At 51.7% G+C, this 21,018-nt stretch overlaps 1 protein-coding gene across 3 annotated transcripts in view; it reads right to left on the reverse strand.

The window, feature by feature from the left end:
- PBX1 (PBX homeobox 1) overlaps positions 1 to 9,465 on the reverse strand; it is a 152,516-nt gene extending 143,051 nt beyond the window's left edge. For 2 of the 3 annotated variants that reach the window (XM_065744161.1, XM_065744180.1), the window contains exons 1-2: positions 8,884 to 9,465; positions 6,552 to 6,625 (exon numbers count right to left, since the gene is read on the reverse strand). In XM_065744161.1, the coding sequence (XP_065600233.1) occupies positions 6,552 to 6,625; positions 8,884 to 9,074 (265 nt within the window). In that variant the 5' untranslated portion in view covers positions 9,075 to 9,465. The remainder of the gene's footprint in view (positions 1 to 6,551; positions 6,626 to 8,883) is intronic. The other variant, XM_065744170.1, reaches the window with a different exon arrangement.
- Positions 9,466 to 21,018: the final 11,553 nt, after the last annotated feature.

Genomic DNA, 21,018 nt, shown 5'->3' on the forward strand with positions numbered 1-21,018 from the left:
ACAGCTTACACACACTGCAGGACCACGTGTCTCAGGATCACAATGTTCCAACTTTAAGAAAACAAACAAACAAACAAACCACACAAGGGCAGGGCTCACAAACAAGGCCAAGAGATATCATGCCTTTTTCTTCCCATCCCAATTCCAGCCCAAGCAGTGCCCCAGCAGTCACCCACCCACCCCAAGCACTACAGCACACGAAGGCCTTGCTGACCCTGCTGACGGCTCCACGTATTTAGCACACGGCCTCCTCAGGCCACAGCTTCCAGCAATTTATGCCCATAGTGCCCATCACCCTGTGTTATTTAAGCCCAACTGCCAGGGGCTGTGGTGCCCCTAAGACAAACCATGTGCAGAAGCTGACTGCCCAGCCCATCTAACCACAGAGCTAGGTGGCTCGGCAGAGGTTGTTATATTGGCACCTAACGCAACCTGGCAGCATTCGGGCATCACGTGCTACTCCAGACTGGCAGTCAAGAGGCCTGATACCGTTCCCAAACAGCTCTGCCACCCTCTTAAACTCTCGCCCATGCAGCCAAACTGAGGTGGGGAAGGGATCGAGTTTATTAGATTATTATGGACTGTCCCCATGCAAATAGGGATGTATTGATCCAGCCTGCAAACACCTGGCTGGGAATAAAAGCAGCCCCTGAGTATACAGAAGCTGCTATAGATTATTAACCAGATCCACTGCTGTAAATCACATTACCTCCTTCAAAAGGCCGAATCAGGACCGAGTTCTCTTGTGTTAGGTGCTGTACAGGCAGCAAAGCAAGCACAAGGGAGTGCTCCTGCTGCAACCCAGAAGCAAAATATTCAGCATAGGAGAGGGGAAACCCTCCAGGAGTACTCTGTCTTCCCCCACAGGAGCCCCAAAACCAAGCAGAGAACAAAGAAACTCGCTGCCTAAGAAAACTGCCCTAGGAATACAAGGCAAGAAGAGAAAAAAAAAAATCAAAGGGCTAGAAAAAAATATACAAATATCATTTATCTGGACACAAACTCACCCCCCTGCTCCTGCCTAGAGAGCTTTATTTTGCACTAGCTGCATGCATTGCTAACAGCCCCTCCAGTGCACAGAGCCAACAGCATGGGCTCCCCTGCATCCCAAAGCACCCAGCTCCAAACATAGGAAGGGAAAAAAGACAGAGAAATGCCTAACAGCTTCTCAAAAGATCACAAAACCCTCTGCAGAGCTTCATCAGCAGAGAGCACAGCAGCTCCTGGATTAAAGGAAGAGCTGGGAAATGAGGTGCTACACCAGCGACAAAGGAGGAATCCCTATTTCTCTGTTCTCCCTGCCAAAATCTCCAGCTCTGATTCAGCAGAAGCACGAACAGCAGCATAGCCTAGTGCATCTCACTGCAAACAAAACCATTTACATTTAAAACACCACCCTGCTCTCCTAAAGAATTGCTGCATGCAGTAATTTCCTTGTGACAAGGGCGGGGGGGGGGGGGGGGGGGGATAAAGAAAAAAAAACCCATGATGAAATTGTCTCAGAGTTTCTCTGCATTTTGTTTACAGCTGCTGCCCTCAGAGCCAGGGCCAGCACACAGAGCACGAGCCTGCTAACAGGAATAAATCCAACATTTCAGACCGTTTAGAAAAGCTCTGCTTGCAGACAGTCAGCGCTCAGAGGGGGAAATCCCTTCACAGCTCTCAAATAAGGGAACTAGAGCTGTTTTCCCTGGAGAAATTTAGGCCTGAAAGATCTTCTGAGTTTCTCATTTGGAGTTACACAGCCCAATAACAGACCTTCCTTCCCCAAACTGGACTTGACCACATCACTTCGCTGCCCAGAGCACTGGCAGGGGGGTAGACAGAAATGGTGAAGACCCCTAACACATCCTTAACAGGACATCACCATTAGCTGCTATACACGGTTCCTGTGGGTATTTTTCCAGCGTCTGCCCCAGATTAGGGACAGGAGGACGTGTGGTGCTGGGGGGCCTGCAAGCAGCTGGGGTGGGGGCTCAGCAGCCAACCCCACAGTCCTCCCCACCCACTGCAACCATTGGGAAGTTGATTTGACACCAGGCACCCCAAATAAAGCCCCATCTCGGAACAAAGCCCTCCCGTTTGGGGAATTCTCTCCGCGAAGAGCAGGGAGCAATAAGGCCCGGCCGCAGCCTCGCTGCGCTGCCTGAGGGGAGGGGGCCCGGAGCCTGCTGGCAGCTCCCCGCTTCCACCTCCTGCCCTGGTGAATTGCAGGAGGCCAATTTTGATGAAACTAATTAAGCCTGCTCCGTTCACAGAGCTCCAGCCACATGCTACCAGGGGAGAGGGGAGAAAACACAAAATTAAAAGAGAGAAAGAACAATCTCGCCGCAAACACGCTGCTGCGACGCTACCCATCCCTGACAGGCCCTGATGGACAACACCTTGATTGAGGAGGAAAGCTCAGAGAAAGGACTCGTGGCTTCACAGATCCCACCCCACAGACCATTCCCCACAAACACAGCCTGCTGCCACCCTGTGAATCACTGAGCTGTACTGGGGCCTTCCCATTAAGGTGACTGGGTTCTAGCCCCAGAGCCTGCCTGCTCCCCAAGCAGCCAGGCAGCCTGACCCCCTCAGTCTGACATCTCCCAGATACCATTTCCCTCCCAGACCATCATCCCTATCCTTCAACCCTTCCAGATCATCCCTATCTTTCAGCCCTCGCACGTTCCCTTCTTTCCCTTCAAGGCAGTGGGTTTCTGGAAGCAATTTAGCCTGAGCTGCACAGAGGTTTCTCTGCACACACACAGGCCTTGCTCTCAGCAGGGCCAAAGAGAAGGGGACAAAACATTCTGCTCTCCCTCCATAGAGACCCTCAGACCCCAAGGAGCACCAGCCCTGTGCACCGCACACTGCCCCTCATCCCACGTCTCTGCTGGAGGGGTTTCGGGGGCAGGAAGAGAAAGAAACCCCAGAACGTAATTGCTAGATTAAAGAGAAACAGCAGGCAAGGATAATAAGAGAGGTGTCAGAAGTGAAATACAGTAACAGACATTAAAAAAAAAAAAAAAAAGACTACAGTTCTGTGATGGGGGTGTTAATTGAACACAGAGCTGGAGAGAACAAAGGGGTGTTAAGGAAGAAGAGAAGGGGAAAAAAAAATCCTGCCTCCTCCAAAGATCTGATTTGAGTTAAGTTTGGTGAAGATAATGCACGGGGAAAGGTAGCTGAGAGGCACCTTATATAGCTATTATGTTCTAAAATTAAAGAAACAAACCCATTATTCAACAACAATTGCACAGCTAATCAGTGCTGTCTATAAATATTCCACTTAGTAAATTCCATCCATCGGCTCTATGCACCCTTTTCTGCTCCACTCTAATCCCCGCGACGCAGGAGGGCTGCAAAAAGTCAGGGCCTCGACAGAAGCACCGTGTGCCCTCACCTCCCCCCAAAGAGCACAGAAAGCGAAACGATAGGAAAAGCTCTCTTAAGGAGGAGGAGGGAGATGAAGCAGCCCCGTATCCTGCGCTCTGCCGGTGCCCAGCAGCGAGATGGGCGCTGGAGGAGGCTCGCAGCCGAGAGACGCCGCTGCATTTTGACAGCAGATATTTTCCAGTTTGCCATCCAAGGACCCCACGTCTGCACGCCTTGCCTGCTCCTTCTGCTTAGCTATTCCGCTCATGCAGAGAACAGCTTAAAGAAAAAGGGAAGGAAAAAAAAAAAGCCCACACAGGGAAGGGGGGGGTGGGGAGGACACAGACACAGAGCCCCTACCCCTGCCTTCAAACTTTTCATAAATCCGCAACGCGATTTCCGACTTCGACCCTATCGACGGAGGACTTCGGCTGCATTCAGGACAACAATGCCTCCCATTTCCATAATGATTATTCCAAAAAGCCAGCCAGCCATTTGAAGGCAGTCCTGCCCCTCTGCTCGCAACAAAGCGGCCAACTGCAAGTGAACGCACACCAAATGAGCGCCGGCAACTCGCGCCGCGATCGGAGCACTGATTCTTTCCCTGCGTGCTTCCACCCGGACCGACACGCTCAACTTCTACTGCTATAAAACAAGCATCACCCAAAGGGGAGAGTCTCCAGATTAAATGCGGCCGACGGGTTCCACCCGCTGAGCTTCAGAAATTGGGAAATGATTACAAGTGCTTTAATATAATTGAAGGAGGCGAGTGCGAAAAGGAAAGTCTTTGGCCACTTAAAGACGAGCTCTTTTTTCTGCAAACTTTATAGACACTTTGGGTTTGCTCAGGCAATGCTAGAGCTATGAAATATTAGCCATAACGCTGCGAGAGACGGTGGTAAAGTCTCCGTGAGGCTCTGGAGTCACTTAAATCAGGCAGCGGGCAACTGAGCGAACGCCACGCACATCACAGCGCCGGGGGAAGCCGTGTACATGGGCACTGCCAAAAACCTCCCTGTGCCCAACAACAGCAGCTCCCACAGCACAGGCAGAGTGGGAACCCGAAGGGGAAGAGCGGAGGGAGAGGTCGGCTCAGCTTCCACAGCACTGCCTGCCTGGAGTCCCTGCGACCAAGGGCAGAACGCAGGGCCCTCGGCCCCGGGAAAAGCAGGCAAGCTTCCTGCCACTGCCGGGCCCGCCGAGCAGTAATGAAAGAAAAATACCATCTGGCCGTTTGCTCGCTGACAAAGTGCGACTTTTGGGGATGCAGATGGGGGCAAGGGGAGGAGGTTTCTTCAATTTGCAAAGCAGAATCCACCGTGTCCAAGGGGAGATGCACTACGCTCCAAGAGCCACCTCCGTTCAGCCTCCTCCGGGGCTTCGGTACAGCAGCACTGCAGCCACATAACCCATGCACGACTCTATTTTAAAACTGTAATACAGCCCCAGCCCACACCTGAACATCATCCATCCCCACAGCACAGCTCTGCCCACCACCTCTCCGGGTTTCACTTTGCTAAAGGGAAGGAATGCACCCTGTCCCCCTGGTCATCCCCACCCCATAACTTTATGTGTGCCCCAGCACCACAGCCGGACACGCTGCCAAACAGTGCCACAAACACGTCAGCAAACACCTTCTTAAGGCAAAATACAAGGAGAAGAGGAGAAGGACCCCAACAGCTCCTTTTGTGGAGGTTGGGCACACAGAGACGCATCTAAAAAGCACCCTTAAAACATACTGGCACACAGTCTCCTCCGACTTACACCATCAGCTCCACAGAGGTTCCCCTACAGAACCCATGGCATTATTGTGCAAACTCCACAGCGAAGGGCTGCTCGGTGAGGGCTCGGAGCTGAATGCCATCGTAGGTGCTTTGTCTGGGCCACAAGCTGCACAAACAACGTTTAACAATAGGCCCCTTTAGTCATTTCATATATATTGCAAGAGTCAAGTAATTGTATTTTCAATCAGCTGCTCACGCTAGGAGGTTTCATATATATTTAAGAAAAAAAAAAGAAAGTAAGACCCAGACTCGGGTTTCCGAAAGCTGTTCCCCTTTTATGTGTAACTATCAATGTATATCAACCGGGCGCGCAATCATATTTATTGTCACATTCATTCATGTCATGCCCTTGCTTATATGGTTTAGATATGAATTATTGACTGTTACAGTCCTCGTTGTAAAAGGGGAGGGGGGGAGCTGAATACTTCGAGTGTGCTGAAAGCAGGCAGCTGAGAGCCCCTCCGATCGGCTCCAAAAGGCAGAAGCATAAGTCACCCCTCCACGCTGTGTTCCTGCTCTTCCCTTTTTCCACCCCTCACTCCTTCTCTCTCCCTGTCCCCCACTCCCCCCAAAAAATAAATAAAAATAAATAAAAATAAAGCATTCTGGCAAATAAATAAATAAGTGGTGCATGTTGCTAAATGTCCTTCCCTGAGCATCTGTTGTTTAAGATCACCCTTGATTGATGACTGCTATTTTTTAATTGTTGCTTTTAAAATTTAAATGCCCCCCTGGGATGTGTTATAAGTGTGTTAGTACATGGTAGGAGGTCTGGAAAGTGGGAAACAGCAGAGCCAAGGCTCTCATGTCATTAGCTTCTTTAGAAGCCTGAGAACACCCCATGTCATAAAACAACAGTACCCTAAAGTAACTAACAATCTCATATATCGCTTTCACTGAAGGCAGCTGACAACTTGCTCTTACGCGAGCGACGGCGGATGATTGGCAGACGTGAGCATTTTAACCCTTTCCTTTAAGAATAATTTAAAAGGAAGAAATCTTTAGGTTTACCCTCACAGGAATAGCAGCAGAAGTGTATGATTTTACTCTCCCCCCCCAACGATCTCCAGTCAGGACTATTTTTTTTAAAGCACGCAAAAACCAACAGGGAGAGAAAAATGGCACTATTTTCCAATTTCTCCTCCTCTCCCCCCAAAAACAATAAATGAGAAGAGGCTCCACAATAGGAACTAAACCACGCTATTCTCCCCGGCACACACCAACCACATCACTCGAGTCCAGCGCCAGGAGCATTGCATACCAAGGAGTTGTTCCTCCCTGCTTAAACACTCCCACACAGACGGATACAGGGAGGGGAGGAGGGGGGGGGGTCACAAACTTTGCAGAATAACACCTTCAAAGAGCGGAAAGAAAAACAGCGCGGAACCAACGGCGTGGCTTCCCTACCTGTTTTCTCTTTGATTTCGCACAAGACGTTAAAAAGGGCTGGCTTCATCCTGTGGCAGTTTAAAGCGTGTTTCCTGCAGGGAAAAGGGGAATGGGTAAATACATAGATAAATAGATAAATGGAAAGGGGCTGGGGTCGGGATGCCACACGGGCGCAACTTGCTCAAATTCAATGCAGCCTGTTGGTGTGCCCCAGGGCTGGGTAGGAGGGGGGGGGGGGGGGGGCAACATTTGGGGTAGGGCCCTGCTAGGACCTAAGGGATGCGACATAGGAGCCGCCAGCAGCCATCTCCCTGGTGGAGAGGGGAGAAATGAGGCCAATTTAGAATGGCTTTGAATAGAGCATTCGCTACTGAGCGGCTCTCCAGGCCGGCTGCTCCCCAAGCCAGGAGGCTCGGAAGCCAGGCTTGGTTTAACTCTTATCCAAACACATGCAGCAGCGAGCTCTCTCCGTCTCCAGCCATGTGTTTCATCCTCATCCCACAAAGCAGAGAGGGGAAAAAAGCCCCCCCCACCCCCCCCAGCCTTCCCCCAGTGCTGAAACATCCTCTGCTGAGAGCTGTCAACCCGGGGAATTTCAGAGCCCAACTTGGAGCACCGAAAGGCACAGCCACAGGCACGCGTGCAGATGGAGAAATAAATCCGGCTCTCCGCGCCCGTGCTGCACTCCTTGCATGCACCCAGTTTCTTTGCAGGTGGTGGGGTTTCATTCTTTGCAGTTGGGGCAGGAAACATTTACAGGACGCAGCCTTGACGCCGCTGGGCAGCGGTGCCATCGCGCTCAACGCTCCCTTCTCGAGGTCGGTGCTGCGGAGCTGGCCGCCCTCCGCCTGCGGGGTTGGGGGAATGGAGAGAGTTTTCGGGGTGGTTTTAGGGGTAGGATTCACAAGGTGCCTGCAAAGCAGAGCCGTGGGGTGGCTGTGGGGCCCTCCTGCAGCCATACGATGGCTCGGCCGAGGGCTGGGTTGTGTGAAGGGCTGCTCCTAGCAGGCGCCGGCTACGGGATTTCTGTTTACCAACCGAAACAACACGCGAAGCCGATGTGAACATCTGGCAAACATTCACACCACTTCCCCCCCACCACCCACAACACGTTGGGAGAGATTTATGCGCCCGACGAAGCCTCCTAAAGGTGGATGCCCTCGCGGAGCCACGGCGTGCCCGTCATCAGATGGGTGCACAAATCACATATGGGCGCTGGAGGGGCCCTCCTGCACATCGCAGTGGGGGAGAGGCTGAGCACCAAACTTAAAAAGGAAAAGAACAACAGCGACGAGAAAAAAAAAAGCAGCGAAACACCCATGCGATGATAGCAGGAGCAAAGCCAAAGATCACTGCTAAATAATGAGTGTTTGGCAGCTCTGGAGGAAAAAAAAGTCCTATGAGGATGGTGTAGGAATAGCCCAGCGAGGCAAAACCTTGCCGTCTTCTAGGGCTGCTCCGGTCGGGGTCGTTGAGTTTGAGTGGTCTGATGAAGCAGCCTAAATGCACCACGCAGGAACGCATCATTCCCACAACTTTCAGGAGGAGAGAAGCCCTCTCTGCCCTATGCCAGGCTGGGGAGAAAGCGCACTGCGTCCTCCTGCTCCCAGGAACACTGCTGAGGGCACTGCCAGCAGTGGGGTGCTGGGGGGGAAGATGGGGGCTGCTGCTTCCCGTGCAAGCTGTCCCAAAGCACGGCTGTGGACCCGTGCCTAATCCCAGCACCGTGTACCGCAGTGCCAGGGGATGGAGCAGCATCGCACCCCACGGCACTAGGTGAACCCCGACTGCCATCCCGGGCAACTCGTTAATTATCGTTATTTATCCCTTAAACCGTGCTTTTAATCGGACGGTATACATACATATATTTTTTCCTTCCTCTTCCCAACTTTTGCTTGCACCTCAGTGCTGCACACGGGGAGGGCACATCAGTCCACATACCCTACAGCCTTTCCTTTCCCTCTTTTTTTTGTTTTTAAATACCTTGGAATTCAGGAGGAGAAATAATAATAAATGGGAATAGGGGAAGAAAATTAAAAGCCAAAAGGAAGGCGCTGAGTGCGCCCTGCCAGCAAAGCACGGCCTCGCCAAACCAGCGCTGGGCCGCGCCGTTCGGTGCGGGGAACTGCCCCAAAGTTGCAAGAAAAAGGGGAGAAATAAAACACACACGTATACTTCCAACCCCCCCCACCCTCACCCCGATGCAAACACGGATGGGAAGCAACCCCCCGAGCTCAAGGGACGGGAGAAGCCGCCCTCCCGCCGCACAACAAAGCCGCACAAAGGGCTGCGAGCCGGGCGGTCCCCCCCACCGCCGCTAAACTTCCCCGCGCCCGCCCCACCCGCTCACCTGGCCTGCGCCTCGTCCAAACTCTGGTCCGTGATGGTCATGATCTGCTGTAAGATGTCTCCGATGTCCTGCTTCCTGCCTGCCTCCCCCTCCGCCCCGCCTGGTCCATCCTGCATGTGCTGGGACAGGCCCGGGTGGCCCGGCATCCCCACCCCGCTGTGCGTGTGCATCAGCCGCGGCTGCTCGTCCATCTCCGGCCGCCGGCTCCCGCTCCGCCGCCTCCCTGCTGGCTGCCGGCCGCGGCGGCTGGGCTGCCCGCCTGGCTCCTCGCTTTCTTTTCTTGCTCGCTTTCTTCTTCTTCTTTCCTTCCCCCCCCTCCCCCCCTCCTCCTCCTCCTCCTCCTCCTCCCCGCAGCCTCTTCCTCCTCTTCGCCTTTTTTTTTTTTTTTTTTTAATTTATTTATCCTTCACGCTGGCTCCCAGCTCGGCGGCGGAGAGGAAAAGGGAGGAGGAGGAGGAGGGAAAAAATGCACGCGCGCACACACACACACACACACAGAGGAGGAAAAAAAAAAAAAAGAAAGAGAAAAAAAAAGAGAGAGAGAGAGAGAGAGAGAGAAAAGAAAGGGGGGAAAAAATCCCTTTGGTTGCTGGAGGAGGAGGAGGAGGAGGAGGAGGGATGGAAGGAGGGAGGGGGGGGTTCCGGGGAAGGGAGGGGAAACGGCGGCGACTCCAAAAGCAGGGCAGCGCGGCGCGGCCCGGGAGGCGGCGGCGGGGGGCGGGCAGGGCCGGCGGGCAGCGGCCGCCGCGGGGCGGAGCGGAGCGGGGCGGCCCCCGCGATGGCAGCGCCGCACCGCGGGGCCGGAGCTCGGCGGGAGCGGGCTCCAAACTTTCCCCCTTCCCTCCCCCCGGCCTTCGCCGCCTGCTTTTGTTCGGCTCCGGACTCCTCAAAGTGGCACGGAGGAGCCCGAGGAGGAGGGACGGAGGAGGAGGAGGAGGGGAGGGGGGGGGGCGGGAGGAAAGAAGGAGGGAGGGAAGGGAGGAAGGGGCAGCGGCGGCTCTCCGCCCCCCCGGCCCCATTGGCGGCGGCGGCGGGAAGGCCGGCCCCCGCGGGCAGCCCCGCCCTCCCGGCGGCCGCCCGTCAATCTCCGGGTTCAGAGGTGGGCCGGGGGCCGCGCCCCGCCCGCGCCTTAAAGCGGCCTCGGCCGCGGGCGGATGGGAGAGGGCAGCGCCGCGGTGCGGCCGTGTGGGGAGCGCGGCTCCGTGCCCCCCAGCTCGCCCATCGTCCCCCAGCTCCGTGCGCGGAGATGTGGCCGCCGGGGCTGTGCTGCGTGAACCGTCCCTTTGGGTTCTGTTGCACGGGATGAGGCGGTGGCGGGATTTGCTTCCTCCCTTCTACGGAACGATGGGGAGAGCCGAGGGCAACAAAAGCAGCCGCGGATGGGAGGAGAGTGTGCGCAGAGATCTGTTGGGCCAGGGGATGGTGGGGTGCGACCTCCCTCCTGCCACAAGCAAGCCCAGTGCGTGGCATTTACTCCGAAGGACGCTTGCGTGCCTTGAGGGGCTCACACGGGGTTCTTCAGCCCAAAGCACACCTCTTCCAGGCATGGGAAGCTGGTGGTTGTCCCAAAGCCATGGAGAACTTCATTCAGATCTACACGTCATAGCACCCGAAGGGTGAAAGGACTTCCCAAATGCCTATCTGTGTTGTCATGGATCTAAGAATATACCTCTATCTGATGGTGAACGAGGCCAGCTATAAAACCAGGCTAGCCTGCAAACTTGTCTTTGAAAAACAGAGAGGGCAGTTATGGCGATCACGAGAACTTCCTGCTTGGCAGATGGTTTCATCAGATCCGAGGGCTGCCAAGCTGCAGGTCCTGCACAGCCCCGCTCCCTGACCTCAGCTCAGGTCGGGATGGAGCAGTGTGTCGGAAACACACACACAAAAATAATAACAATAAAGCAATTGTTTTGCTTCTGCTCTTCCCTTTGAATGAAACGCTTTCCAATATTTTAAGCAAAACACGACTTCCCATTTGGAAATTTCCTTTCGAACCATTAAAATGTTTTAAAGTGGTTGAAGGCGAAGCGAGATGTTTTGATCGTTGTCGCTGTGAAATGTTTCACTCGACACGTTCTTTTTGTTTCTTGGCTTGCCAAATCAGCTTTTCACCCAAGATGTATCTACGTCTTTTTTTATTATTATTATTTTTAGCTGCTTTTTTTTTTTTTGAGGCCAGAAACAAGGAGAAAATATTCAGGATCTCCATGGCTGCACAGGATGTGGAACTTAATCCAAGCAGCAAGGAGCCAAGGGACTTCTGCCCAAAGGTCCAACCTTTCAGACACTCAGTCATCTCCCTTGCTTGCGCACCGAGTCTAGACGTGTGCTGTCTCAACATTTGGCAGGGACTCTCCCATCCCCAGAGGTCAGTACAGGATCTGTTGGGTTTGATCCTGAGCAGCGCCGAGGAGAGGAAGCACGGCAGTGACAGGCCAGTCCGGGGAGGACAGACAGTGGCACCCCAGAGATGTTGGGGCATGTGGGCTGTGGTGGCATGCCGACCCTCCCCGTTTCCCAAATCACAGCATACTGTGGGAGCATGGAGCCAGAAGAGCTTTGGGGAAGCTGTCGTGTGTGGGAGATGAGGCACACGTGGAGATGAGCCGAGCTGTCTTTGGGACAGTGAGCCTGAGGTGACCCTGTGCTGTGTCACAGGGAGAGGAACCTCATACTCCGAGCGGCTCCAAGGCAGGCATCCAGCACAGAGCCTTGGAGGAGCAGTCAGCCATGGCCAGGACTCTCTGCCATCTACCGGAGCCTGTAAAATCCTTCCTGTCAGAGATAACTAATCCTGGGGCCTTTACAACGCCTCTCCTGAAAAGCACATTTCATTCTTCTGTCTCCTTCCACTTCCAAGTGCATGAGATTGCAATAGGCATTACCGAAAATATCCCCCTCGGGAGCCGACACCGGACTCCCTTAAAGCCCAACCACCACCACCCCTCCTTCCCCAGCGCATGAGCAGGCGCTATTCTCTATTATCTCTACACCCACTAAATCTTTCTGAAATAAAGAATAAACATTTCCACCACACGTAGTGTGTAAGTGTATATGCCAAGCTGCATCGCTTCCTTTCCTCTGTGGTTCTTATAAAGTGGTTTTGTTTCGATGGTGGAGCAGATGGACGGGCTCCAAGCCCGCCGGCTCCGCTCCCTGGCAGCAGGTCTATCGCTGTCTTTGGTTTATCACAGATTCCTGAAGAAAATGTTTATGGGAACCACTTGTTTAAAACCTGCCCGTGCCCATGCCCTTCTCTGTTCTTCGTGACCAAATTCATTTTCCTCTCTCTTCTTCTGCTGTTTCCCTTGATTAATTCCACGAAGACGCAGCCCGTCCCATTCCTCAGCCCTCTGCAGCCCCAGGAGCACGGTGAGCTCTGGGTGGACGGTCTCTGTTGGGTTAAACGTGGCAGAGTTTAAATTCCTAGCAGGTTTTCAGAGCAGGTTCTTAAATTTACTTGGAAATGTTGTGTTCCTTTTTGTTTTGTTTTGTTTTTTGAACGGATTGTTTATTTGTCAGTTTAGTCATTATCCTTCTCCCTTACTCATCTGGCTTTTGATAAGACAGAAAATGTCAAAGGGAAAGGAAATAGGCTCAGAATAATTTCCCCTGGCGAAGGATCCCAGTCCCCAGAAGCTAAGGGAGTTTTCTCATCCATTTTAGCAGAGACATGACTTCACTCACCATGCCAGGCTAAATCAGCGTTCAAGCTTTCTCCTGGTTTGCACGTTAGACCTCAGCAAAGTGCTTGGGTCTGCTGGAGTCATTTTGATCTGTAGATCACAAAGCCTCTCCCAGAGGAGCTCGATACGGCTCTTCCCAGTTAAAGGATGGGATTTGCTGAGGTTCATCAGGCCAGGGACTGGGAGAGCCGGGAAGGGATTCCCAGTCACCTCGCTCCAGGCTCACGTTCAGTCCTTTCCATCACACCAGCTTTAACATGCTGATAGTGTATTCTGTTAAATTGTGTGTATTTTTCATTGTCCATTAACATCTCCTGCTCACAGCGTTCTTACAAACAGCTGCAGCCGCAGGGGAGAGGATTCACTCCCGTCTAACAGTGTGCCTAACCTTGCTGCTGCTCGCTTATTCAAATGCAAGTAACAAAACTCTTCTCGTCAGAAGTTTACCAAAAAGGAAAACTGCTTTTCCCAATAGCTGACATAAACATGTAAGCACTACCAAACATATTTACATGTTGGAAATAGATGGCATAATTACAATGAGTTATAGCCAATATTCAGGCTTTCCCTGCTTTCAGTGCCACCTTCCGATACGGCACAACGCATCCTCTAATTGCGATCACGTGCTATTTCTGAGAGGCTGCTGCCATTTTTTTTTTTCCCCCATGAAAATGCCTATAATTGAAAAGCAAACGGTGTTGTTTGGAATAAATCCTCTGCCCTCCCACAAACAAACAGGCGACCTGCCCCGCACGGCACCGCAGGCCGTTTGCAAAATCATTTTGGACACCATTCCAGCTCTCAAAGTCAAATTTCAACAAGGAAAGACTGAAATTTCAACAAGGAAAGACTGAAATTTCAACAAGGAAAGACTGAAATTTCAACAAGGAAAGGCTGAAAAATTTCAAGGCGGGATTTGAAAACCAGTCAGGTAAAAGCTATCAAAGGAAATATCAGCAAAAGCGCTCCGATGCCTCCAGTAAATGCAGGCCTATTGTGGACTCTACAGAAACGGCCTTTTCCCCTCTTTCAGCCGAAACTGATGTTCCTCAAAGGATAGGAAATAGCTGTTACATTCACTCTTATCGAGTGTGCCTCACATTCAGCACGGTACTTTTTAAAAAGAGAAAACCACATTAGAGGGACAAACGCATGACTGTATCCCACAGCTTCTCCGTGAGTTCTCACAAGTCAGGCCTTTAATCTTCCACGATGTCACCTACCCTCATTTTTTGAATTCATCTCCAAGCAGGAGTTGTTTTTCCCCTCTCGAGCTTTCCGTAGATGTTCGAGGCTGAGAAAGGCTGCAAAAGTAGAGGCAGGTTTCAGACAGGGAACTGTCCCATCTCGTGCAGAGACCTCCTGACAAGGAGGCCCTTGGTGCTCTCCAGCCTAGAGCCTGCCTACCCACGCGCACCAGCACAGAGCAGCGAGCAGAGGGGTCACAGTGTGACACTCAGGTCTCTATGGCCATCAGTAAACCAACAACTCGAATTTGCCATCTCTCTTTTCAATAAAATCATCCTCTTGGCTTTTCCATGGGTTCCTCCAGCGGTGTTTTTGACCCAGTGTTCCTGCAGGCTTTCCTATTGTCAGCTGTCCCATTCTTTCTACGCAACTGCTGAAATTGGACCTCAGCCTTTCGTTTCATTTTCATTTGGCTTCTTCCCCAACTTCCCATATTTCACCACTTTGCTTATTATCAGTCTGGTCCCTCCTGCACTTTACTCAGCTCCATTCTACTAATTGTTTGGATCACAGGCACAGCATTCCCTAAAACAGGGTCATTTCCCCTCTCACGCAGCCGCTGCCACGTATTCAGTGTGCTCCCCTGACTCCCGGAGCAGGAGCAAAGCTTCCCCTGCAGAGGTGCCAGTGCCCTTGGCTGAGCGGGTCTGAGACAGTGATCGATATAATCACTGATATATGGTCGCGTCCCATATTGGTTCTTCACAGCCCATGGCACATGTCCCTTGGCAGGCCCTGAAGGTTGTAGGACAGATAGGTTTCACAACTGGACATCCATTTTCATGGTTGCTTTTTTACCAGCAGCTTTCCCAGTAACCTTGCTGTATCGCACACCACCCTGGGAAGGACCAAGTTACAAACACACAGCAAACCAAATGCAAGATTTCCCTTCGATTCCTGTGAATTCCTCCTAATTGTCTGGATCCCTGTACGGTCAGCCGGACCAAAGATGCTCACACCACCCCTGCCGACGACCTTGTCTTCCCAGAACATGTCACTGCTGCTTCCTGTAGCTCCCAGGTCGTACAGAGGTGTCAAAGCCACTTGCCTCTCACTTCTGAGAAAGGAGGCAGTGCTGCAGAGATTATAACCACAAATCACAGCAGCAGCTCTCCTGCCTCCAGACCCAACCCAGGTTCACCAAGGACTTCACTTTTCCTGGTCGACTGGGCAGAAAACCCACAAAGCTTAATTTCTTACCACGCTTTCCCAGGAGGAAAAAATCTCACCTAGAACTGCTGTCAAATCACATATCGTATCTCCCCCAAAAAAGATCTAGGCAGGTTAAGCCTGGAAGAAAGAAAAACTCTCAAAGGCTGCTTGTTTGATAAGGGCACATCCGCAGTCCACTGGCACCTAGTTAGTGTGGGACACTGGAAGGGGGCTGGGGGAGCACGTTGCCCTCCTAGGAATGGGCACAGTTCTCCTGAAGGGCAGCCAGAAATGCCTGGCCCACAGAACAAAATGTGTTCACACCTTTTGCAGTGAGTTCAGATCCACCTAGCACTGACATAAAATGGGTGGCCCACCAAAACTGGTCAGTTCATCACCTGCTGGGGGGGACAAGCCACTGCACTGAGCCCAAATTCACCGCGTTTGTGACTTTAGAAGGAGATCCTATTGAGTACCAATTTACTCACAGTACAGATCTAACTTTCAGATTTTAGGGTCCCTAAGTAGGCATTGAATGTCAAGGGAAGACCTCACCAGGCTCACTCGTACCTGTCCCTGAATGAAAGAGCTAAATCTCCTTCCTTGTTCCAGACTGCTCAGCCCCTTTCTCCAGCTAGTTGTTTGTTTTCCTGGAGGAATAGTCTATTTCTGGAGCAATACAAGAATTAGGGCAGGGAGAAAGATACTGGTGGGTCTGGAAGCAAGTCTCGGTTAGGAGCTAGAGCACTGGTTATTTGCATTTGAGCTGGGGTCTCAGAAGCTTTAGGCTGTCACTTCCAGATCACAGGCAAGGAGACATGCTCCTAGACACAGCTGGCCAACTGCTGCTCCTGAGCATTGCCGTGTGGTTGAAGTCAAAGGCACGAGGAAGAAGAGCAAAGGCAGAGCTTTATGAGAACGAACAACATCCTTTCCTTCCCTCACAGTTGCTGTTTCCTTCCTAACAGTTCCCTCCAGCTGCTGGTAGAGGAAGGACGGAAGCTTGGCCAGGTCCTGAGTGAGGTATCTGTAGGCTGTAAGTTACAAGTAGCACTCTACTCCATTCCTTGACCAGAATCATTTACCAAAACGTGCCTAGGCTATTTTCATAGCCTACAGCATATAGCCCCCGCCACACCTCCATTGGTTAGGCTGACTCCATTCAGCCTCAGGTCATTTTCTATACCAGAAACTCAGGCGATACAAGGATGGCATTACACAAGATTTACTCTGTGGAGCTGGAATCAGACTCCAACCTTAGCTCTTACACAGTTGGTCTATCATCTCCCCTCACCACCACTTAGCTCCAACCCCAAGCTGGATTAACCAAATGCCATCAATTAAATTGCCCCAGAGGAAACAAAATGCACATTTTTACAGTTCTGAGCTGGAGCCCTGTTCTCGTGCTTCATGATGAAAGGAGTTCTTTAGGCTGCACAAACCACTCGCACTAAAAGGCAAACATTATCATGTCCTGCTTTTTCCTCTGGAACCTCGTGCAGATGAGAGAGAATTCATAATGCAGAACCAGAGGGGTCCGTTAAAACGAGAAATCAATGCATCCATCTCTCTAGGACTGGATGGATCCTTCGTAAGGGCAGTGGGCTGCTCTCGGCTTGGTGCTGTAATTGCAGCAGCTTTTTAAGCAGTAGAGCTAAAAGGGAAAATCTGCAGCGGGATGCAAGAATCCCTTCTTGCTGGAGTAAAGAAAGGAAGCTCACTCCTGACCCTCCCCTTTAGGCGAGCATCTTTGGAGTCAGCATTTCTCCCCACCAGCTCTAACACCCTTCCCCTGGCTGTGCAGCAGTGAGCAGTGTCGTGTTGCACACACACACATCCCCACTGTGGCCTGTTTGAGGCTCAGCTTCCCAGGCTTTATCATGGGCAAAATGAAATCACCTGGATAGTGTCGCTTTAAAAGCCACGGAAGTGCAGAGAGCAGCACCAGCAGCAGTCAATAGCAATTTCCACCGCTGGGTCGATACCATCTGATGGCTGTGTAGCTGTAAAGATTGTTTCACACACATATCAGGAGGTGGGCAGGGGCAGGAAAAGTGGAATTGGTTTTAATGATTGCAGGATTCAAAGTACGCCTGGCTCTCTCTCCTTCTTCTTTCACAAGAAACACATAGGCACGCACAGTCAGAAATCAAATTTCCAGCACTGTCAGCTCCTAGCACTATTTTTAAAGAAGGCATCTTGCTGTGCCAGTTGGGAACACTCTTGGCTCCTACTTTCCCATTTCAGAGGACCTGTTAGTTGTCCCAGATGTGCCAGCACCACTGTCCCCAACCACTGACCTCCGGGCCAGCCCAAAGCAGATCCTTTTCCACTCTTTCCGAGCCCTTACTACCATTTCCCTTCCAAGTTTTTCTGTTTGCAGCTTTTCCACCATGTGAAGTCTGTGCAGCCACTAGTTCCAGCTCTGGGAATGTCCTGGTCACGTAGGGGCGGCCACCAGGAGACATGGAGGTGACCAAAGCAGTGGAAGATGAGAAAGCTTAAACCCCAATGTTCCCAAAATGCATTAGCCCAGCAGAGGGAGATGTACAGATGAAAGAGCCACAGGAATTTTGGATCCTGCAGGACCCCCACAGGCACGCAGGCAGAGACCCCGTGATGTCCCAAGTGCGTGGACAGCTTCATGAGCTAGTCCCTGAGCCAGCATCCCCACCCCTTCCACTCCCAATAAACCAAAACATCGCAGAATTCCTTATGCAACTGAGAAAAAAAAAATCCCTCAGAATATGATGATTTTTGTTTGCCTTTTGAGTGATGCTTTGATGTCTCTGTAAAATCAAGTCCTTGTAATGGTGCGAGTCCAGAGGCTGGGACTTTAAATAAAATCCCACGCGCTGGGAGATGCTCGAGGCAGTGGTAAGCGCAGCTCCTGCTTCGCCTGTGCTCAACCCTGCAAAAGGCTGAAAGGGCTCTGTCTGCTCAGCAGTCAGAGGAAATCTTCGTCGTGACTTGAGCCCAGATACCCACAGAGTGAAAATAGCTGAGACTGGCATGATCGTTAGGCTCGCAGGTAAGCAGCACAACCCAAAATAAATAGCGGGAGTTGACAACACTGAGTGAGGGAACCTTGAATGGGAAATAAAAGACAATTTGGAGCAGCGAGGGTAGTTAATCACCAGGTCCGGTTACCAAGGGAAATGGCAAATTCATCACCAGCCAGAGGTCGCACGCGGAGACTGGATGTCTTCCAAGAAGAGATGCACAGGTTCAGGACCAAACCTTTGGCTTCAAGAGTATCCCTCCGAGGAGAACAGTGCTCTCCATCACAGCCACCACGTGATGCCTGGCACACGGTTGGGGTCGCAGTGCTGCTGAGCCTGCAGCTCCCTTTGGTTGCACCAGGGCTGGGTTTGGGGCTGAGCACTGCCCGTCTGCAGGCACCCAGCCAGGCTGGGAGCTGAGTCCTGCAGCCACTGCTGCTAGCTGTGCCACCAGGTTCCCTGCATCGAGGCAGCAGAATAATGCTCTCTTTTCTTCCTTTTATTCTTTGTGTCTGCTCCTTCCTCCCTCCTCCACATGAAACCAAGCCCAAAATACACACTGCAGCTTCTGTTTACCCTTTCAGGCAGTCTCAGTGATGCCCAAGATGCTGATTTGATCTGACCTCTCCCATCGCCACCTTACCACCAGCACAGCTCCCACCCCTCCGTAGGAACAGAAGCAAAAACCCAAGAGTGCAGCAGAACAAACAGCCACGGCATCCCTGGTGTTCACAAGCCCCCCACTCTCCCAAGCACACGTGGAAGAAAAGCAAAATGGACTAGGGTCGGATTTGCAGCTTTTAATTGCAGGCAGAGAGCAGAATGCCAGCAGTACATCACGGTGCCATGCAGGGATGGGATCACCACACCCCAAAGGCAGAGCAGTGCTCCCTCCCTTCCCTCTGCCCCAGTCAATATGGCCAATTTAAAGAGGTTTCAGAAGAAAGCAGGTGCCCACAGCTCACGCTGCTTCCCTGACCCTTGTAAATCCAGTCTCTTGAGTGAATGGCTTGTTTGGAGAGAGCCCTCCGTTTGTTTGTCTGGGCTCTAGTGATAATAGCTCTAATTTATCTCTGAGCTGGGCAGGCATGTCTAATGTGTTTGAGTATTTAGAAGCATTACGGAGGTTTCATTTGGTCAATAGTTTCTTGAAATCCTTTCCCACACACAGAGGAGCGATGCAAAAGAGCAGCTCCCGTGGCCTGCGCACCAGTCACCAGCCACCAGCCTCCAAAATGGAGGCCCCAGCCTCCGAAATGAAGCCCAAGCTGTAATTACTTATCCTGACAGGAGGCCAGGACACCAAGTTAACACCTTCACTCGCAGAAGAGTGCCGGGGGAGCGCGGATGGAGGCTGCCTAGCTGCTGGATGTGCCTCCGGATCCGCTGCTGGGAACGGCCGGCTCCTGCAAGGGGCAGCCAAGAGGGAAAAGCTGGTCATGGGGTTTTTCATAAAGCAGCTTTCAAGCCTAGAATTTGAGGGATGCAAGCTCATTTCTTGGCTTTGCTTGAGGAATTGTGTGAGGCCTTGAGCACCTCGAGGTGTTCACCTCCCATCTCCCCATCCCCGTGATGTACTTGGTGATGTCGCAGACCTTGCCAGGCTCCTCTGGCACCAGCAGAAGTTTCCCATGGCTCTGTATTTTTTTGCATGGGTTTAAATGGATTGAAATAGCCCTTGTTAAAAATAAGAGCCACCAAATTTAGCCTTCCTTCCCTCCGCCTCCCGTTTCCTGGAGGATCTGCAACAGGCGGTTGGTTGGGAGGGTTTTCCTTGGGAGGTTTGTCAGTTATTTATAAAGCTTTGGTGAAAAAAAAAAAACCTGAAGGCAGAAAATAAAATGACCTCATGCTCCCTGCAGCAACAAGGCTCCACGGGCACAGGGCCCACCTCCGTGTGGGGTCAGCGCTGCCCTTCCCTTTGCCTGCCCTGCAGCTGCTCTCCAGCCACCCAAGGCATGCAGCATGGAGGGATACAGCTCCCTTCCTTTAGACTTCACTATTTCAGCAGCAAATATCACGACATCTCGATTCTTAGCAGCAGTGCATTGCTACACCCTGGGCTCAACACCTGAGGCGTGAGCATCGTGCTCGCCGCGCTCCTGAGGCCGGAGGGGACGCTGCAGGGATGTGTATGGGCACATTTCTCTCTCCATACCTGTACTATGGCACACATGCCATGCATACTGAGATAAATATGGAGAACAAACACTTAATTTTAAAAGTCACCGTGTGACAACGAGTTAATTATCTATCATATCATCGCTGAAACCCAAACATTTTGAGAGCTAGGAAATAACTAATTAAGATCACCATAAATCTTACTTTGTCTCAGGAGTCCATTTTCCTAAGAAATAAGGAGAAATACATATTTCATCGCAATGCAACATCCTTAACTCTGACCTGTGAGATATTAATGAGTAGTTCACACGGTTCCTCAATCTAAACACCGTCTTGCAAAGGTTACCGTAAGGCAGCACGGGGTAATTATTCAGTTACACTCCTGGCAACCTGACTTGCATGTAGACAGATAGTTAGGAGGAAAAAATATGTGTAACACTGTGATCTTCTAGCCTAACACGAGCCGTGCGACTTCCTCAGGTCCATTTTTGCAGCAGGACAAAGCTTACAGTGGAACACAATTAACTACTGCCAGCTGAAGCCTCACATCCTCCTCCCCCAGTGTCAGCCATTGCTCTAAGGCTGCTCCAAACTGGGCAAACTGGGATGCTCCTTCTACCCAAGCTCCTAGCTGCTCCTGGGCTTTCTTCTGACGCTGTAGTTTTGGCAAAGAAAATAAGTTCATACTGATCCTGGATATTGAAATTCACAGGAAAAAACACACAACGCTAGGGCAGAACTAGGACGCTATTGACATGCACAACATGACTGAAGACTCGAACAGGGAGGAGATCTCAATTTTTTTTCCTTTAATTAGACAGGCAGGTGGAACAACCCTTCCAGCAAGGCTTTGAGCCTTAGGAGGAAAAGGGTATTCACACTTAGCATCAGGATTGCAAAGGGAAAATGAGGAGTTGAGGGAG

The sequence above is a fragment of the Cyrtonyx montezumae genome, unplaced genomic scaffold (assembly GCF_038088225.1).
Source record: "Cyrtonyx montezumae isolate F1298 unplaced genomic scaffold, pur_monq_1.0 scaffold_1, whole genome shotgun sequence".
In the NCBI taxonomy this organism is placed as follows: domain Eukaryota; kingdom Metazoa; phylum Chordata; class Aves; order Galliformes; family Odontophoridae; genus Cyrtonyx; species Cyrtonyx montezumae.